At 56.5% G+C, this 17,428-nt stretch overlaps 1 protein-coding gene across 3 annotated transcripts in view; it reads left to right on the forward strand.

Annotated features, from left to right (window-relative positions):
* Window positions 1–17,428, forward strand: part of BCAS4 (breast carcinoma amplified sequence 4) — a 60,712-nt gene that overhangs the window by 31,786 nt on the left and 11,498 nt on the right. Inside the window, exons 4-5 of one of the 3 annotated variants that reach the window (XM_040459654.1) lie at window positions 1,311–1,445; window positions 3,529–3,653. The exons of 1 other annotated variant lie outside the window; for it this stretch is intronic. In XM_040459654.1, coding sequence (XP_040315588.1) covers window positions 1,311–1,445; window positions 3,529–3,653 — 260 coding nt within the window. The remainder of the gene's footprint in view (window positions 1–1,310; window positions 1,446–3,528; window positions 3,654–17,428) is intronic. One more of the 3 variants, XM_040459653.1, reaches the window with a different exon arrangement.

Below are 17,428 nucleotides of genomic sequence, written 5' to 3' on the forward strand. Positions count from 1 at the left end.
TTTTTTTTTTTTTTTTTTTTTTTTTTTTGAAACTGGGTATTTTGCATCAAAGGCCTGGAGCAGAGCAGCCTCTGTGGGCCTGGACCCTGCATTCTGGGTCACCCCAGTCTCCACTCAGCCCTCTTCACCTGCTTGTCACCTGTCTGCCCCTTAGCAAGCAGCCTCTGAGTTTGAGACTCTCTGATGTTCATTAACTATTAAAGTGAGCCTTTTGGCAATTTTTTTTTAATGTTTATTTATTTTTGAGAGAGAGAGCACGAGCTGGAGAGGGACAGAGAGACAGAGACACAGAATCCCAAGCAGGCTCCAGGCTCCCACCTGTCAGCACAGAACCCGACGTGGGGCTCAAACTCACAAGCTGTGAGATCATGACCTGAGCTGAAGTCGGACGCTTAACCGACTGAGCCACTCGGGTGCTCCCATTTTGGCAATTTCTAAAAAAACCTGTTTTTAGGGGCACCTGGGCGGTTCCAGTCAGTTAAGTGTCCAACTTTGGCTCAGGTTATGATCTCACAGCTCGTGAGTTGCAGCCCCACATCGGGCTCTGTGCTGACAGCTCGGAGCCTGGAGCCTACTTGGGATTCTGTGCCTCCCTCTCTCTCTGCCCCTCCCGCCCTATGCTGTGTCTCTCTGTCTCTCTCTCTCTCTCTCAAAAATAAACATTAAAAAAAAATTTTTTTAGGGGCGCCTGGGTGGCTCAGTCAGTTGGGCGTCCGACTTTGGCTCAGGTCATGATCTCACGGTTCGTGGGTTCGAGCCCCGCGTTGGGCTCTGTGCTGACAGCTCGGGGCCTGGAGCCTGCTTCGGATTCTGTGTCTCCCTCTCTCTCTGCCCCTCCCCCGCTCAAGCTCTGTCTCTCTCAAAAATAAATAAACATTAAAAATATCTTTAATAAAAGTTTTTTAAGGAACAGAACTGGATTCTAATCTAAACCCTGTTTTTAATTAAGAAGGCTTTGCAGTCTGACGGACGTGCACCCAAGTCCCTTCTCTTCCACCCACTGGCTGTGTGACTTTGGTTAGGTGACCTAACCTCTCTGAACCTCGGTTTCCCTCCTCTGCAAAATAGAGGCTAAAACCAGGGTCCCCATGGGGAGAAGGTGAGAGGTCACAAGTAGAGGCCCCGCGAAGCCCCCCGTGGGGCCGTTACTGTTATCGTCAGGGTGTCTGAAGGTGCCCCTGCTGAGCAGGCCCTGCCTGGCCTCCTCAGGAGCCCTCAGGGCAGCGGTGATGGAGGGCCGGGTGTCTACGCAAACCGTGCTCCAGTCCGTGGCCAGTGTGGCATCCCCGTCTGTCTCTTCTCTCCACTAGGCCTTCGTCAAGATGGTTGGGCACCACGTCTCCTTCCTGGAGGCCCACGTGCTTCAGGCCGAGCGGGACCACGGGGCCTTCTCACAGGCTCTGCGGAGGTGGCTGGGCTCCTCGGGGCTGCCCTCCTTCAGGAATGTGAGTATCTCCCCGCCTCCCGCCTCCTCCCAGACCCCAGAGAGGGGAGAGGGGCTCAGGAAGTGGGAGTTCAAAGGGCATGTCTCACTTCCACAGACAGGAAACGGTGGCTGGCTGGCAGGCCCAGGTGGCTGCAGTGTCTCAGTCCCTCCCTGGGGCGCCTCTTCTCGCTCTGAGCTTGGAGCTTCAGTGCTGTGGCCGCTTGTGTATTCACCCACCATTTATTTATTGAGCACCTGCTGTTTGCTGAGCACTGTGGTCCATCTGGGGTTACCGAATTGAGCAGGGACAGCCCCTTCCCTCCTGTCCTGTCCTTGCACACATAAGGACGTGCTCAGGGTGACATTCACAATTCAGGGTGGGTCCTTCTGGAGGCACGAGTCGGCCTCAAGTCGACCAGAGGGGCCGGGGACAAGTGGAGGTCTGGGGACGGAGGGCCAGCCTGCATGTGGCCCTTTGTGACTTACAGAGGCCTCTCCTCTCCACATCTCTGCTTTCCCGGAATCCTCCCTACGACCCCAAAGGAGGGATCATTGTATCCCTTTTGCTGATGGAAAAACTGAGGCCAGACTGATCCTGCAGTGGAGACCTTCAGTGTTTAAAACACAGCCGTCTTCTCAACTTATCTGCTGGTCACCTGGTCCAGGGGACACGGGACAACGTCCAGAGACATTTTGGTTGTGACTAGATGTGAAGGGTGCTGTTGGCATCTGGTGATTAGGCACCAGGGATGCCGCTGAACACCCTACAGTGTGCAGGACAGCCCCGCTTCCCCCCCCCCCCACCACGGCAGGAGATTCTCTAGTTTGAGAAACCCCGCCCTAAGCTGCGTTTGATAATTGCAGCGACGGTTTCTGCCAGGTCTGTTCGAAGTGCTTTGTGTGCTGGGTTATGTGGCATCTCATTCCCATGCCAGGCTTTGGAGGAGGGATCTTTATACCACCCCCATTCTACAGATGGGAAGGATGAGGCTCAGTGGGGTGAAGGGACTCGCCCAAGGCCACATGACCTGGTGTGACGAGGCTGGGGTGGACCCTGGTTGGCCCCTCTCTGAGGCCTCTCCCTTCACAGCTCAGCCAGCCACCCTGTCCTGCCCCCCCAGGGGTTTCTCACTGTTCCTTGTGTCTGCCCGGGAAGCCCCCCTCCCTCCCACACCTCTGTCTGCTGCCTGCCTGCGTATTTCCACTGTGTTTACTGCGTGCCAGGCGCTGCACTGGGCATTTCGTACACGTTGATTCATTTACCTTTCCCAAACGTCGTGTGCCCTGGGCATCAGCATTATTCCGATTTGATAGGAAGGGGGATGGAGACTTGGTAGATTTCAGGGGTTGCGGTCTTATCGCCCACGGACAGAATGGAGCAGGTGAACTCGTTCTATTTGGCCAGGCAGTGTTATTTGAACAGTGTGCCTTGGGATGCCTGGCTGGGCTTCGCTGTCTAGTCCCTGCCAGGACCCCACTGCTCCGTCTTCTTTTACACCTGCCCGAGGCATGTGCTTCCAAGTGAGTGACTTGCCCAGGGCCAGTAACAGCTAGACAGTGGCCTCACCTGTCTCATGGTCTAGAAACTCCTGTTGATCCTTCAGAGGCTAAGTTAATGCCACCTCTTCTCAGAAGCCCTTCAGGATTGCCCCATCTCCAGAGAAATGCTATCTTTCTGCTTTCCAACAATGATGAAGTCAGCAGCTGTTCTTTTTTTTTTTTTTTTGTCCTCTCCCTTGAGATATGATGACCGTTCCCAGGTAAACAGGAACCCCAGTCGCCCCCAGGAACCTCCAGAGCACCCAGTGCTCTGCCCACTGAGGGCTTAGAAGCACATCGGGGGAGGAAGATCAGAGGACCGTGGCTGCCCCTGGCCCCCAGCAAGTATCCTAACAGTGGGACCTGTCGGGCCCTTGGTCTTTGTACTTTCCAGTCTTTTTCTGTGCCCTGCAGTTGTCCCTGTGTGGTTGGCACTAGTGTCCCCATTTAGAGGTAGAGACCAGGTCTCAGAGATGGTGAGTCGTGCGTCTGAGTTCCGTGCCGGGGTTGGAGCTCAGGCCTGCAGGCCTCTGAAACTGGGGTTCCCCTGCCCACTCCCGCAGCAGGATCCCACCTGGGTGTGGCTGGGCATGCCCGAACCTGCACCCTCTCCTCTCTGCCAGACTCGGGGGGGCCCCAGGCCTGCCTGTGGTGACCTGTTCCAGGAAGTGTATCCCAGCCAGCGGTGGTGAGTCATTCAGCAACCCAGCATATCAATCTTGGCCCCAGGAGGGCTTTGTCTGGGGCAGGTGGTGCAGGCGAGGGTGTGCACGCGTGTGTGTATGTGCACCTGCACCCAGGGTGTGAGCTGGAGGAGTCCTTCTAGAATAATGGTCGTTGCAACTCGGGCTAGAGCCCTGACTCGGCGGGCACCAGACATCCCGCCCTGTGAGGTGGTCGGGTCATTGTCCCTATTTTACAGATGAGGAAACTGAGGCCCCAAAGAGTCGAATTGCTTGTTCACCTGGAAGGTGGTGAAGCTGGGATTCAGATCTGTGAGGCCTGGGCCCAGGGCCGCTACGCTGCGCCTCTTGGGTCACCACTTGGCCCCGCGCCCTTTCTGTGCCCCGCTCTGCCGCTGGAACCTCCATCTGGGGGGTGGGGGTTCTCCTAGAGCGTCAGGATGGATTCCCCCAAAGCCAGTCAGCTGGGCTTAAGCCCGTTCCCCTCAGTGTCTGTCTCAGGTGACACTTCCCTCAGTGAGTCTACAAGAGGCTTCCCTCCTCCCCAGTGTGAGGCCGCCCCCACCAGCCCCAAATTCCATCACCCGCCCTCCTCACGACTCTGAGGGCCCCCGAGGGTCCCCGAGGGCCCCGTGGAGTGAAGAGTGGGGCAGAGGTATTTGGGTCTCACTTGGCCCCGTGGAAATGCTGGCAAGGGGTCCTTTCCCTGTGGGGTGAGCCTCCTACCCCTCCCCTGAAAGCCCAGCACCCATCACTGCCCCCCATGACCCTTCCGGAGTCAAGGAGGGATGGCGGCCCCCCCCCCATGGGGCCCAGGAGGGAGGGCCCTCTGCTTTCAGCCTGGAGCTGGGCAGGGGCCTCTGGGGGTGTGTTTCCCACCCTTCCTGCCATTCCATTAGCTGGAGCGGGATTCCTGGGGAGGGCAGGGGGGCACGGAGAGAAAACCGGTCCTTGTTTTTATTAACTTGGCCCCACCTGCCCTCCGTCCTCCCCTCCTCCCTCTCTCTCCTTCCTCAGTTTGCGTGTGTGTGGGGAGGCCCGACGAGGGTGCAGGGCAGCTGGGCTGCGGTCTCCCAGCGCGTCGGGAGCAGGGCCAGGAAACAGTGTCCCCACCCCTGTGCCCAGCACCAGGGGCCTAGACCTGCCCCCTGCCCGTGTGACTTGTTGCTGGCTCGGCTGGGGCTGGCTGAGGGCGCCCGGGTGTGCCAGCCTGCGGGTACCACCTCCATCACGAGCCCCTGAACCCCAGGCCTTTTACCTCTGACCCAAGCTGCCGGGGGGCGGGGGGGTGCAGGCAGTCCGTCCACAGACTGAGGGGAGGGCTGACTGGTGCCCCGGGCCTTCCGTGCCCAGGTACAAAAACGTACACGGTCCGTGCTCCGATTTTAATGCTAATGCACGTGTTTCTATGGTCCACGGTCCTTCTCTTCATCCTGTGCTACGTGAACGTTTTCCATTAGACCTTTACGTGGATTCTTACAGCGTTCCAAGATTCTGACTTGTGGATTATGAAGTGAGCATCACGCCTCTCTTCCCCTGTAGCTAAGCCCCATCTCCGGCATCTTTTAGCCGCGTGTCCGTGGGCGAGTCGCTGTAAGCCCCAGGCCGCTCAGCTGCTGGTTCGCGGACACGGGCTTGACCACAAAAGCTCTGCTCACTGGGAAACTGGTTTGGGTTTGATGTGAAGTGATGAGGGCCTCCACCGAAGCAGTGAGAATGGAAAGGACGAGGAAGACTGTCCGAAGGAGGGTTCTGTGGGCATTGGTGGATCTGCAAAGCCAGCGCTGCCTATAAATAATGGAGCGATTTAGGACAGACCGCCTCCTCATCCAGGGGGGCGCAGGTATCGTGGGGATGGTGACACAGAGCCGGCCCTGCAGCGGCGTGCACCATTCTCCACCTCCCCACGCCGCGCAAGGCTGGAGTGCTGCTTTTAGCCCCATTGTACAGGTGAGCAAACTGAGGCACAGAGAGGGTAAGTAACCTACCCAAGGTTACACAGCTGGGCATCAGGATACGAGCCCACTTTCTTAACTCTGTCCCCTCTTGCCTGCAGAGAACACTGTGATCTCTTCCCCCAGCATGCTTGTGTCTAGGGGGAAGAGATCACAGTGACCAAATCCTAAGAAAATGCGGTATACAGTTGCCTCGAAAGGGGACCCCGGCTTGCTCTGAGGGAGTCAAGGATGGCCTCTGAGGAAGGGCCATGTAGGCTGGGGCCTGGATGGGGAGTAAGTCAGTCTGAAGACAGGAGAAAGGGTGCTCCTGGCAGAAGGCACCGTGGGCCCAAAGGCCTCAGAAGGGGCCACACGCAGTGCTGAGCCGCGGTCAGAAGTGCGGTGTGGGTCGGCTGAATGGACAAAGCAGGGAGTTGGGGGACATGAGGTTAGGGACAGATTAGACAGGGTCTCAGGCCACAGAGAGGAGTTTAACATTATTCTGAGGGCAATGGGGAGCCATGGAAGGCTTCACAGCAGGGGAGTGGCATGGTAAGCCTGCTTCACTTGGAGAACTGCCAGGGCTCCTCCTCTGCCCTGAGCGAGGGCTGGCATCCAGGGTCAGCACTGCCTTGTTGAGACCTGGATGTGAGAATTGAGTGGGGCGAAGGGTACCCTCCAAGCTCTCGGCTTCATTTGGTAGGGGGGAGCGTCCTCAGGCTAGAAATGTCACATGTGGTGCCCTGAGCTCCCCACAATCAGAAGAGAGAACAGAGGCTCCAGGTGGGCGACCCAGGTCTCCTGGATGAGTGTCTGGGTTCCAGAGACCCCGCCCGAGGACGTGGCTGTCAGCCCAGGTCGGCACACAGGGCCCTTCACGTCCGGAGATCTTTCTCGGCGTGTGTGGAAATGGAAGCGTGAGGTGGAACTGGAGCCGGGGGGGCTGGGGCCTCCGAAGGGCAAGGGAGACCATGTCGGGTGTCGCTGTTGTCCCCTTGGCCCAGGCCCGGTCGCACGGGGCCCGGTGGCCACCCCTGATGTTCTGGTGACCCCACTGGGCCTCGCTCTTCTGCACCTGTGCCTGGAGGCACAGAACCGCCTCACTCGTTTGTTTGTTTGGTTTTCTGCCGAGCCGAAACATCTTGCTCACGAGGTGTCATTCTGATTAAGTTTCCGATGGATAAGAGTGAGATGCTTTCCAAGGAAATCTCTTGGGCTAATGGCCGAACCGCTTGGGGCCTGACGCCCACACAGAGCCGCGCTGCCGGGTTAGATTGCGGCCTGGCCCGGCCTAGCCTGCCTGGCCCACCTCTTCACCCGACAGATGCCCGCCGGGCAAGCCAGTAGTGTAAAGGAGCGTGTCCACCGGGTGTGGGCCAGTAAGGAAGGGTGGGAAGGGAGGCACGTGGCAGAGCCCGGGCCTCCTCTAAAGCAGGAGAGAGCGTCCGCAGCTCCCTGCACGGGAACGAAGGGGTGGCCGACCGTGGCCAGATGTTCCTATTTCAGACAAAGGTGGCCGTCGAGAGTCTTACATGAACCTTCTGACGTCAAAAAGTCAGTAAGTCATTCTTGTAAGTGTTGAGCACTGGGGGGAAACGTGCTGCAGCTGTGAGTTGTGCCCTGCATGCTCCCGGCTCTGGGTTTTAGGCTGATGGCCTGTACCCCACAGACGTCACCTCTCCAGGGGTTTCTGGCAGCAGGGAAGAGCGAGGAGGCATCCTCTTTGCCTCTTTGCACCAGCCCCGCAGGGACCCTTCAGCCTTTTCGTAGTGGCGTGTCCGCTCTCGCTCCAACGATCACGGTTCTATTGAGCACGTATATGAAGGGCTTTCTGTGCCTTGTCTCGGCTTCCCCATAACAAGCCTGGAGGTGGCTGTTGTTATTCCGGTTCGTGGGGAAGGGACCGGAGGTTCAGAGGGGTCTATTTACTTGCCCAGGGTCACGGAGTGTAAGTGGTAAAGCAAGGATCTAATCCAGCTTTGACCTTGTTCAGCGCGTCTCTCCCCTTGCTCCGTGCTCCTGCTAAGGGCTCAGACCTCAGCCTCAATGTCATGGTTGCACACTGAAGGTCCTTAGGTCAAATGTGTCCTACCCACGTAGGGTCCTCGCCCCACTTGGGATGTGCGTGTCTGTGTGCGTGTGTATTCAGTTGGAATTAGTTGCCAGCCTTTTTATTTTTGTAAGTGTATTTATTTTTTTGAGAGCGATAGAGAGCAAGTGGGGGAGGTACAGAGGGGGACACAGAGGGAGACAGAATCTGAAGCAGGATCCGCACTGGCAGCACGGAGCCCAGCATAGGGCTCGAACTCATGAACCTCGAAATCATGACCTGAGCTGAAACCAAGAGTCAGACGCTTAACCGACGGAGCCCCCCAGGCGCCCTGCAGTTGCCAGCATTTAAAAAACTAATTTCACATAAGAACCTGTACTTTTTTTCTCAAGAAAGCAGAGGTCTGGGCTCCTGGGAAGCGTTCCTGCCACACCACCGTCGGCTGGAGTCGCCCACACTCAGCACCTGGCTCTGGGCGTTTGGTCTTCCTACCCAGGTGGAGCACATAGTAGGTGTTCAGTAAATATGAATCAGTGGGTGCTCGTAAGGCTTCCGTGGCCCCTGACGGCCTCCCCAGATTTCTCTGGAGGCCGTCTCCAGGCAGTGGAGAGCCCCGGGAAGAGTGTCCTGGCCTGCCCCTCTCCCCTGCAGCTCCCCTGCAGCTCCCTTGCAGCTCCCCTGCAGCTTGGGGCCGCCTCTGGGACTTTCAAGAAGGTAATGGAGATTGTGGGCGGAGCAGCCCTGCCCAGGCTGGCCTGTAGGAGTCAGCAGTGCCAGGCTCAGTGTCTCCTCCCTTCCCCGCTCACCCTATGCACCACCCCCCAGCTCCCTCCCCACCCAGGCCTGTAGAGGGAGGGAGGCTCTGCCTGGCTGGGGCACCTCCCCCTCCCTCTGCCCAATCCCCCTGGAGGGGTGACTCCGGAAGGAGGCAAGGCTTGGCTGGGGCTTTATCTGGCGGTGGAGGCCGAGCCAGGCACCAACACAAAGGAGGCAGAGGAGATTCCAAGGCTTCTTCTCCTTCTGCCCTTCATCCCTTTCGGTAGAAACGCAACATGAGCGGTTGGCAAATATTAACGCAACAGCGGAGGGCTGAGTGGCGCTTGGTCCCCAGCCCCCCTACTCACCCCCCCTCCCCACCACACCAAACTGGCCCTCAGTGAGTTACACACTCACACGGTCATGGATTTGTTTGACTCCAGATATTTGGTGGCCTGTGTGGGGAGGGACAGAGGGCTCTGAGCAGGCTGGTTTGCGAACCAGTTTTTTTTTTTTTTTTTTTTAAGCATTGCATTCTTGTTGAGATTTTGAAGTTGACCAAGAAAGTTCCTTTCAACAAGAAGGGGCTTCTGTTGCGGGGGGACTGTTTACTGAAGCCTATGTGGGAGAATTCCAACTTCTCCATGGTCGGTGGGACATAGTCCCCCCTCCCCGGCAACACAGCCACCAACTTTGGCACCCACTCCCCACATCCCTGTGACCGCAGCGTCCCCATTGGCTGGTGGATGCTGTGCCCTTCGCATATGCTGGTCCCCTGCCTAGAATACCCTTCCTGTACCCTGCCTGATAATGTTTATTCATTGCTCAAGGCCATGTTGAATGTTACCACCTCTGGGAAGCTGTCTGAATGCCCCCAGGCAACGTTCTTCTGAACTTCCATTGTCTGTTCTCCTGTTGCATAGCACCTTGGGGTGCTGTGTGTTTACGTGTTGTTTCCCCGAGACTGAGAGTTTCTCTTCCCCGAGACTGAGAGTTTCTCAGGGCTGGGGACTGTCTTATCTTTGACTTAGTAGCAGCCCGGGCCCTCTGGGCTCTTCATTGGACCAGCAAAAGCTAGCACTTTACCTGCCCTGGCTGGGTTCACCTGTTGCATACGTACTGTTACTGTTTCCCCTTGAAAGATGAGGAAACTGAGGCTTAAGAAAGCTGGAACGTCTCGACTTAGCCAGGGGTTGGTTCATTTGAATTCGACCCCATGTTCTTCGTGCTCCAAGGGTCAAAATCCAAACACTGGAATCAGGTCGCCCCAAGTGAGGCTCTGGGCCCGGGCAGAGACGGCCAACTGAGGAGGCAGGCGCCCTCAACTCCAGCCAGGAACAAAGGCTCAGAGTGGCCTGACCTTGGTCTTTTTTCAAAAAGAGAGGTTGGGAGTAAAGACTTTTATGTGAAATCAATTGATTTTGGAAACAAATCTGAGACTCAAAAGAAATCTCGGGGGACCTATTGGCCCACAGGCCTCCACAAGCCTGGCCAGGGGTGGGGTCCGAGCCTGTTTACTGAAGGAGTCAGAGTGTCCCCCTCCAGGTAACCCTTCATAGATTCTGCCTTCCCAGTTCCCATCCCCCCACCCCCCCAGAGTGTAGACCAAACTCCCGTGGTTCTTGGAGGGGGTAGTTGAGAGCATGGGTTCAGATCAGGGTTTCACAACCTTAGCACTACTGACACGTGGGGCCAGATCGTTCTTTGCAGCCGGACGGTCCTGTGCATCATACGATGGTCTCTGGTCCCTGGTCTCTGCCCACCAGATGCCTCCAGTCAGGACCATCATTAAAGTCCAGAAATTACAAAAGTCCCTGGATGCAAAATTGCCCTGGGTTAGGAACCACTGGCCCAGATGAACGACTGTCCTCAGAACCGATGATCTTTGCGTGTCTCCTATAAATACGGACAATTCCCACACGTTTAAAAACACATGAAAGCATGGGTTCTAGAGCCCAAGAGCCCCGGGTTTGTGCCTTGATGGAGTTGCTTACTAGCCCCGTGGCCTTGGAACGGGGTCTCAACTTTCCCGTCTGTGAAATGGGGTAGCGGTGCTCGAACCCCGCGGAATCAGCGTGCGGGATTCCCCCTGCCCTTGGCAAACTTGCGTCAGGCACCGGCTGTGACGTGAGCACTGACTTCCATCACTGGAGGAGGAGCCGGGTTTCCTGAGGACTTTCTGCACGGCGGGACCCATGCTGGGTGCCCTGGACTGAACTCGGTACTCATTTCCTCAGTTCCTGCTTGCCGTGGGCAGGCGGGCTGCCATCACTGGCCCGTGTTAGAGAAGGGCCGCTGGGGCAGGGAGAGGTGAGGTCGCGTGCCCGCGGTCAGGGAAGAGAGCAGCCCGGGTGGCCGCAGCTGTCTGGAGCGCGTTCGGGGCGGCCTGCTGCCCCCGGAGATCGGGATTCGTGTGCGGCACTCAGCAGCTGCTCTGAGCGTGGGCCGTGGGGATCCGTCTTGTAGAAACTTCCCTTGGAGCGGCCGAGGGTTCCGCCCGCACCCCCACGAGCTTGTGCGGAGCCGCTGCCCGTCCCACCAGTGGGAGTTGAAGGGGGCAGCTCGCTCTGCCCCGGAGCCACTGTCCCACCTGGGCCAGCCTCCCCCTGCTCGTGCCAGGACCACCCCCGGCCTGGCCGAGGTGGCGGCTCGGAGCAGGACTCCTGGGCACAGGTCTTGCCAGAGGACATGTCCCAGGTGAGGCTGGGCCATCGGGGGACACAGGCACCGGGGGCATCTGGGGTCCCCCCTCTGAGTCCCCACCCCTTTCAACACACTGGGGGCCATACTGGCTGCCACGTGGAGATGTCAGCCCATCAGGCTCTGTGTCCATCTGGACCCCCCTCTCCGAATTGTTCATCTGCTTGCCTCTCTCCATGCGTCTCTGTGCCTCTGTCTCCTGCGTCTCTCCTTGGCTCGCACACAAGGCGCAACGCTTCACCATGCCCCCTGCCCCCATTCCCTGTCACCTCTTCCCCCACCCAGGGGTATCACCAGGACCCCACCCTCCTCAGATGGAGAGAGGTACGGAGCGGAGGGACCACGAGGTCTGAATCTGCTTCTGCGTCCGCTGGCTGGGCTGCACCGCGGACGTCCCCTGCCGTTCTTGGGGACATAAGCGCACCCAGGGGGAGTCCTGCAGTGGCGCGTGGTGCGGGGGGAGCCGTCGGTAATAACAGCTGTGAACTGAGCCCCACAGTCTCCCCAGAAAGTAGAGCTCTCAGGCAGGTGCTCTTAGCAGGTGGATCTGAGGAGGGCTGCGTGCCTCCGGCTCCAGCACGTGACCGGAAAGGAAAGAGAGGTCAGGGGAGTGGCGTGGCCGTGGGCGAGGCCCGGCTGGCAGAGGGCGGGCAGGTTCTGAGGGACGTGACGAGTGCAGGACAGCCCTTCGTTAGCACAGGCACCTGTGTGACGCCCGCAGCCGGGGTTGGGGCTTCTGGAGGAAGCGTGACCCCTTTGATGCCTAAGGAGCCCGGGAGGCTCTTGAACTTGGCTCTGTTCACGGTCCGCTTTCTTCGCGGGAAAATAAAGCACGTCCCGTTAAGCAGTAAACTCATCCAGGTGCCTGTTCTGGCTGATACCATTGCACCTAGTGATGCGGCCAGACCTAAAGTCAAGGCCAAAGTTCCCGTTACTTGGAGAGTCCTAATAATTAACCTGGAGCCTCAGGCAGAGGGGGTAATTCCGGCTTTCGAATGCAGTGAGGAGCCGGAGCAGGGAGGGAGCTCGTTCCAGGCTGGACATCGTTGAGCACCGGAGGGGAGGTGCCCGCTGGGACCTGGGTTGGGGATCTTGGTGCTGTGGCCCTGGCACCAGCTCTTCTCGTCCTGTGTCTGGAAGCTTCTTAGCTGGTGTGGACCAGGCTCCAGAGGCCTCGGGCGATACCCCAAGGAGTGTGTGTGTGGGGGAGAGTGGGGGGGAAAGGAGCGGCTCAGATGGCATCAGTCACTGGTTCGAGAGAAGTGGGAGACCACGCCGGGGGCTGCTGCTGGGGCTGGCTGCCAGAGTATTTGTGCCTGGTGTGGCCTCCTGTAACTTGTCACTGGCCAGCAGGCGTCCACTGAGTATACTCTGAGCCAGCTGCCTCGGTCGATATAGGAGCCATGCCTTTTAGCGGCTGGAGGATGTCCCAGCACTAGCACTTACAATTTTTGAGGCTCCTTGTTATTAAAAATCAAGCAGTGCCCAGAATTGGCTCCCACAACTGTGATTTAGTTTAAATGTTCGTGTTTTGAAACTGAAATGCATTTAATGCTAAAAATGCAAAGTTATGAAATTGTACGCTCGGGCTCTTTGTAAGCGACTGATGGTGTTTAAAAAGAATATGAATTCAGGGGGCCATAATAATAATGAAATTAGCCGGCATTCAGTGAGCACTTGGTATTTTCTAAGCACTTTGCAGTTCTGTGGGCATAACACCCCCTGAAGTAAGAAACTGTCGTTAGTCTTGTTCACCAGGTGAGAAAACTGAGGCACAGAGAGGTTAAGTAACTTGCTAAGATCACACAGCTAGGGAGGGGGGACCACTGCCATCTGAGAGATGTAGGAATGGGCAGCTTCCTGTGCTAGATGGAGGAACCTGATTTCAGTGCTGGCAGCTCCACGTGGGGCTTCGGAGGGCATGTCACAGTGCAGATCCAAAGCCCATTGTGACCACCACCCCCCCCACCTCCACTCACACCCTCACTCCCCAGGCAGCATGAGCCACTTTGGAGGAAATGGGCAGATGGTAGGAAGCCCCTTAGTCTTGGCCCATAGGTCCCCCAGAGGCCCCAGGAAGTGAACTCGGCCTCCACCCAAACTGTTTCTGTTTTCTCGAAAGCATGTTGCGGGGTGGCCAGCATGGTCAGCCTGCGAGGTATTCTCCCAGGCTTCTTTCCCTAGTACCTTGGGCTCTTCCTCCTGAAGACAGCCCCGCCCATCCCCCCTCTGCTGAGGCCCACCCTGGCCTCTTCCTCCCCCACATTCCCTGAAAGTCCTCCTTGGCTGCACCAGGACCCCAGTCCCTGGGCCGGGCTTAACTCCTTTGATGCCAAATCTCCATGGGCCTCCCCTCTGTTCTTTTGGTCATCCATACATTCACATATTTGTTCATTCATTCAGCAAATACTTACCCACCGATACTTACCCACCGACCTGGATGAGCTGTTCGCTATTTTGTATCCTTGGAACCCATGGAGAACAGAAAATATTCCTGCCACCTGGCAGGTGACAGTCTAGTGTGCCCCGGGGGAGATGGAAAAGTGAAGAAGCACAGGGAGATGGGTGTCTGAGGGTAGGATGTGGTCAGGGAGGTGGCTGGTTTGCTGAAGGAGGTAGAAAGGGCATGCGCAGGGGTCCTGGGCGGCTGTGGGAGCAGTGAGACCTGAGTGGACAGCCTGTTGGAAGTCGGAGGTGAAGGGGGTGGATGGAGCAGGTGTGGGGCCAGCGCTGGGACTCAGCTCTGGAGGGTTTGAGGCGGGATCTGGCCTGCGATGGTCCAGGGAGAGATGCTGTTGGCCTGGACCAGGGTGGGTCAGGGCGGAGCTGGGGAAACGGTCTATTCCTCGTGTGTGCACGGGGCAGGGTATTTAATTGAAGTTTTTTGCAAAAATTGTAGATTTACACGCAGTTAAGCAATAATATGGGGGGGGGGGGTGGTGCCTGAGTGATGCAGTTGGTTAAGTGTCCAACTTTGGCTCAGGTCGTGATCTCGCAGTTCATGGGTTCGAGCCCTGCATCGGGCTCTGTGCTGACAGCTCAGAGCCTGGAGCCTGCTTCAGATTCTGTGTTTCCTTCTCTCTCTGCCCCTTCCACTCTCTTTCTCAAAAATAAATAAGCATTAGAAAGGAAGGAAGGGCATCGCTTCTCAGCCTTTTGGCTAAGATCAAGTGTAAAAAGGAAGGGAGGGAGGGAGGGAGGGAGGGAGGAAGGAAGGAAGGGAGGAAGGAAGGAAGGAAGGAAGGAAAGAAGGAAGAATGAATGAATGAATACAGAGAAATCTCTTGGAAGCTTAGCCCCTTTTCCCCCAGTGGAAACATTTTGCAAAACTTTAGTATAATAATATCATGACCAGGTATTGACATTGATACAATCAGCTGGTCTTAGGGCTCCCATTTTGCTTGTCCTCATTTGCAGGTGTTCTAGGTTCTAGACAGTTGTATAAATTCTACACGTTTATATTAGTTAGCCTCCTGTCTCCACCACTAGGGTCCACACTGAACAGTTCCAATCTTGCCGGGATCTCACCCCTGCTGAATCTCCAGCAGCTACCACTCTGCCCTCCGTTTCTAAAATGTTGCTATTTCGAAAATGTTCTAGAATTGGAACCCTACACCATGTAACCTTTCAGCATTGGCTCTTTTCAGCATTATTCTCTGTAGATACATCCAAGTCGCTGTGTGACTCAAGAGTTTGTCTGATGGGCGCCTGGGTGGCGCAGTCGGTTAAGCGTCCGACTTCAGCCAGGTCACGATCTCACAGTCCGTGAGTTCGAGCCCCGCGTCGGGCTCTCGGCTGATGGCTCAGAGCCTGGAGCCTGTTTCCGATTCTGTGTCTCCCTCTCTCTCTGCCCCTCCCCCGTTCATGCTCTGTCTCTCTCTGTCCCAAAAATAAATAAAAATGTTGAGAAAAAAAAAATACTTAAAAAAAAAAAAAGAGTTTGTCTGGATGTGTTTGCAGGGCAGAGGCCTAGTTGGAGATGCTAGTGTGGGGTTCGGGGCTGGAGGTGTCCAGCATGGAGCCAGCAGCTGAACGAGATCACCCCAGGAGACAGAGGGGATCTAGGTCGATGACCGAGCGCGAGTCGATTAAGCATCTTAGTGTACTGGGCGCAGGGATGTGGCCAGCCCAGGGAGACAGATGATGTCCCTGCAGCTGGGGTGAGGCTGCCTCGGGGCTGGGTGTCTGCGGTGGGCGTGGAAGAAGCGGTTCACTCACCATCTCCCCCTTCCTCCCCTTTCTCTCTTTGCAGCCAGAGGGCTGGGCCCCTGTTGAGGGTTTAGACCAGGGTTTCCAGGGGTCCTGAATAAAATGGGAAAAGGGCAAAGAGCTGCCCCTAAGGTGAGATAGAGTCCCTTCAACAAAGACTGACCTGACTCCCGAGATGGCCTCCGTCCTTTGGGAAGAATATGATTTCTTTGACAAAGGGATGGGGCTGGCAGGTGGGGGCCGGAGGGGGAGTTTCTTGTGTATCTGGTGCAGCAGCCTGGCTTGGGTTCGGAGAGGTCCTGAATGCACGGAACAGCTCGTGAACTCCTGTCACCATCCCCTCCCCTCCGGGTCCTTGTCCCCAAAGTGTCCCCACCCCTGCCACCGCCTTTCGGGGCATGCCTCCCTTTTCTCTTGGCCCCCGTGCTTCCCTCTCCTTTTCTGTCTTACTCCCTCACTCTGTCCGTCTTCATTCTCTGTCTCTGTTCTCCCTCTCCCCCCGTTCACCACACATTCCCCTCCTCCTCTTCATCTATTTCTGCTTTTTCTCAGCCCCCTCCCCCATCTTGTTTCCACATTTTCTCTTGCTCTCTCCCATTTGTGTGTGTCTGTCCCTCTTGTGTCTTTCCCTTTGTCTGCGTCTCTGACCCCGTCTCTCGTTACCTCCTGCTCTGTCCCATCCCTGCTGTCTTCATCTCGAGCTTTTCTTCTTTTTCTCACTCTCAAGTATTATTTTTCCAGACCTTGGAGATCATCCATTGCCACCCTCAGGGGGCCCAGTGGATAAAATGTCTTAATCAGACCAGGACAGCGCGGGAGGCGAGCTCCCGTAAAAGGGCTTCCCAGGGCGAGTGACAGGGTGACATCCGTGTGGTGGCCGCAGCCCGGGCCACCCGCTGGAGGGGTTGGCGGGCCCAGACCAGAGCTCTGAGAGCACCTGCGTCTGAGGAAAGGGTGGATTGAGAGGAGACTCCCAAGGCTGCCTGGATGTCTGGGATGGGGGAGAATGGGCACAGGTGACAGTCTGGGCCTTGCCTCTGAAGCAGATTCCTTCAGCTGTCGGGAGGCGACTGCTCAGCCCTGGGGAGTCTTTCTCCAGCCCGGTCAGGGGTGGGGGTCAGGCATGTAGGCGGCTTCTTGGCACCTGCTGGTTCTGGACACATCCAAACGGCTTGTGTGTCTGATGGAGAACAGCTGCCCACACTGGGGACCCTGACAAAATGGTCAATTGAGGCTGTGTTTGCTTTCTGCTCCCCAGAGCTCTAACCGGTGCTATTTTCAACATTCTTTTGTGGAGCCAACCACCTTCAAGGCCAGGCAATGGAACCTCCAAGGATTCTACTGCTAACCGGCATCAGAGTGAGAAATGTATAGCTCCCACATGACAGTAGCCAGCTGGGGAACCTTAGCCAGCTGTTGGTTCGGGCCACGGACACTCATCTGGAGGCGGACCACCCGCCAGTGGCTGGAATCCGGACACAACCGTGCCTCCTGTGGGTCGGTGGAGAATCTGTTTGACGAGGAGGTTGTTAAGCTGAGCAGACCCCTGGGAATAGGAAGCTGCTTTGATGCTCTGCGCTGGGGAAGGATCTTCCCTTCCTTGCTCTGTGCCAGGAGTGGGTCAGTCTTGGCTCCAGACAAATCCGTTCGCTGATGTCCCCCTCAGATCCACCATTGCTCCTGCTGTGCCCTTTGCCCCACAATGTCCTCTCAGCCAGGAGTGCTGGCCTCACGCTGCCCACGAAGCCATCCACAAGTGACTTTTTTTTTTTTAACATTTATTTATTTATCTATTTATGTCCAAGTTAGTTAACATCTAGGGCAATAATGACATCAGGAGTAGATTCCAGCGTTTTCTCCCCTACATATAACACCCAGTGCTCACCCCAACAAGCACCCTTCTTAATGCCCATCCCCCATTTAGCCCATCCCCCCACCCACAGCCCCCTCCAGCAACCCTCAGTTTGTTCTCTGTATTTAAGAGTCTCTTATGTTTGTCCCCCTCCTTGTTTTTCTTTTGCTTCCCTTCCCTTATTTTCATCTATTTCGTATCTTAAATTCCACATATGGGTGAAGTCATATATTTGTCTTTCTCTGACTAATTTCACTTAGCCTAATACCCTCCAGT

The sequence above is a fragment of the Herpailurus yagouaroundi genome, unplaced genomic scaffold (assembly GCF_014898765.1).
Source record: "Herpailurus yagouaroundi ecotype Mexico unplaced genomic scaffold, PumYag 246, whole genome shotgun sequence".
Classification (NCBI taxonomy): Eukaryota; Metazoa; Chordata; class Mammalia; order Carnivora; family Felidae; genus Herpailurus; species Herpailurus yagouaroundi.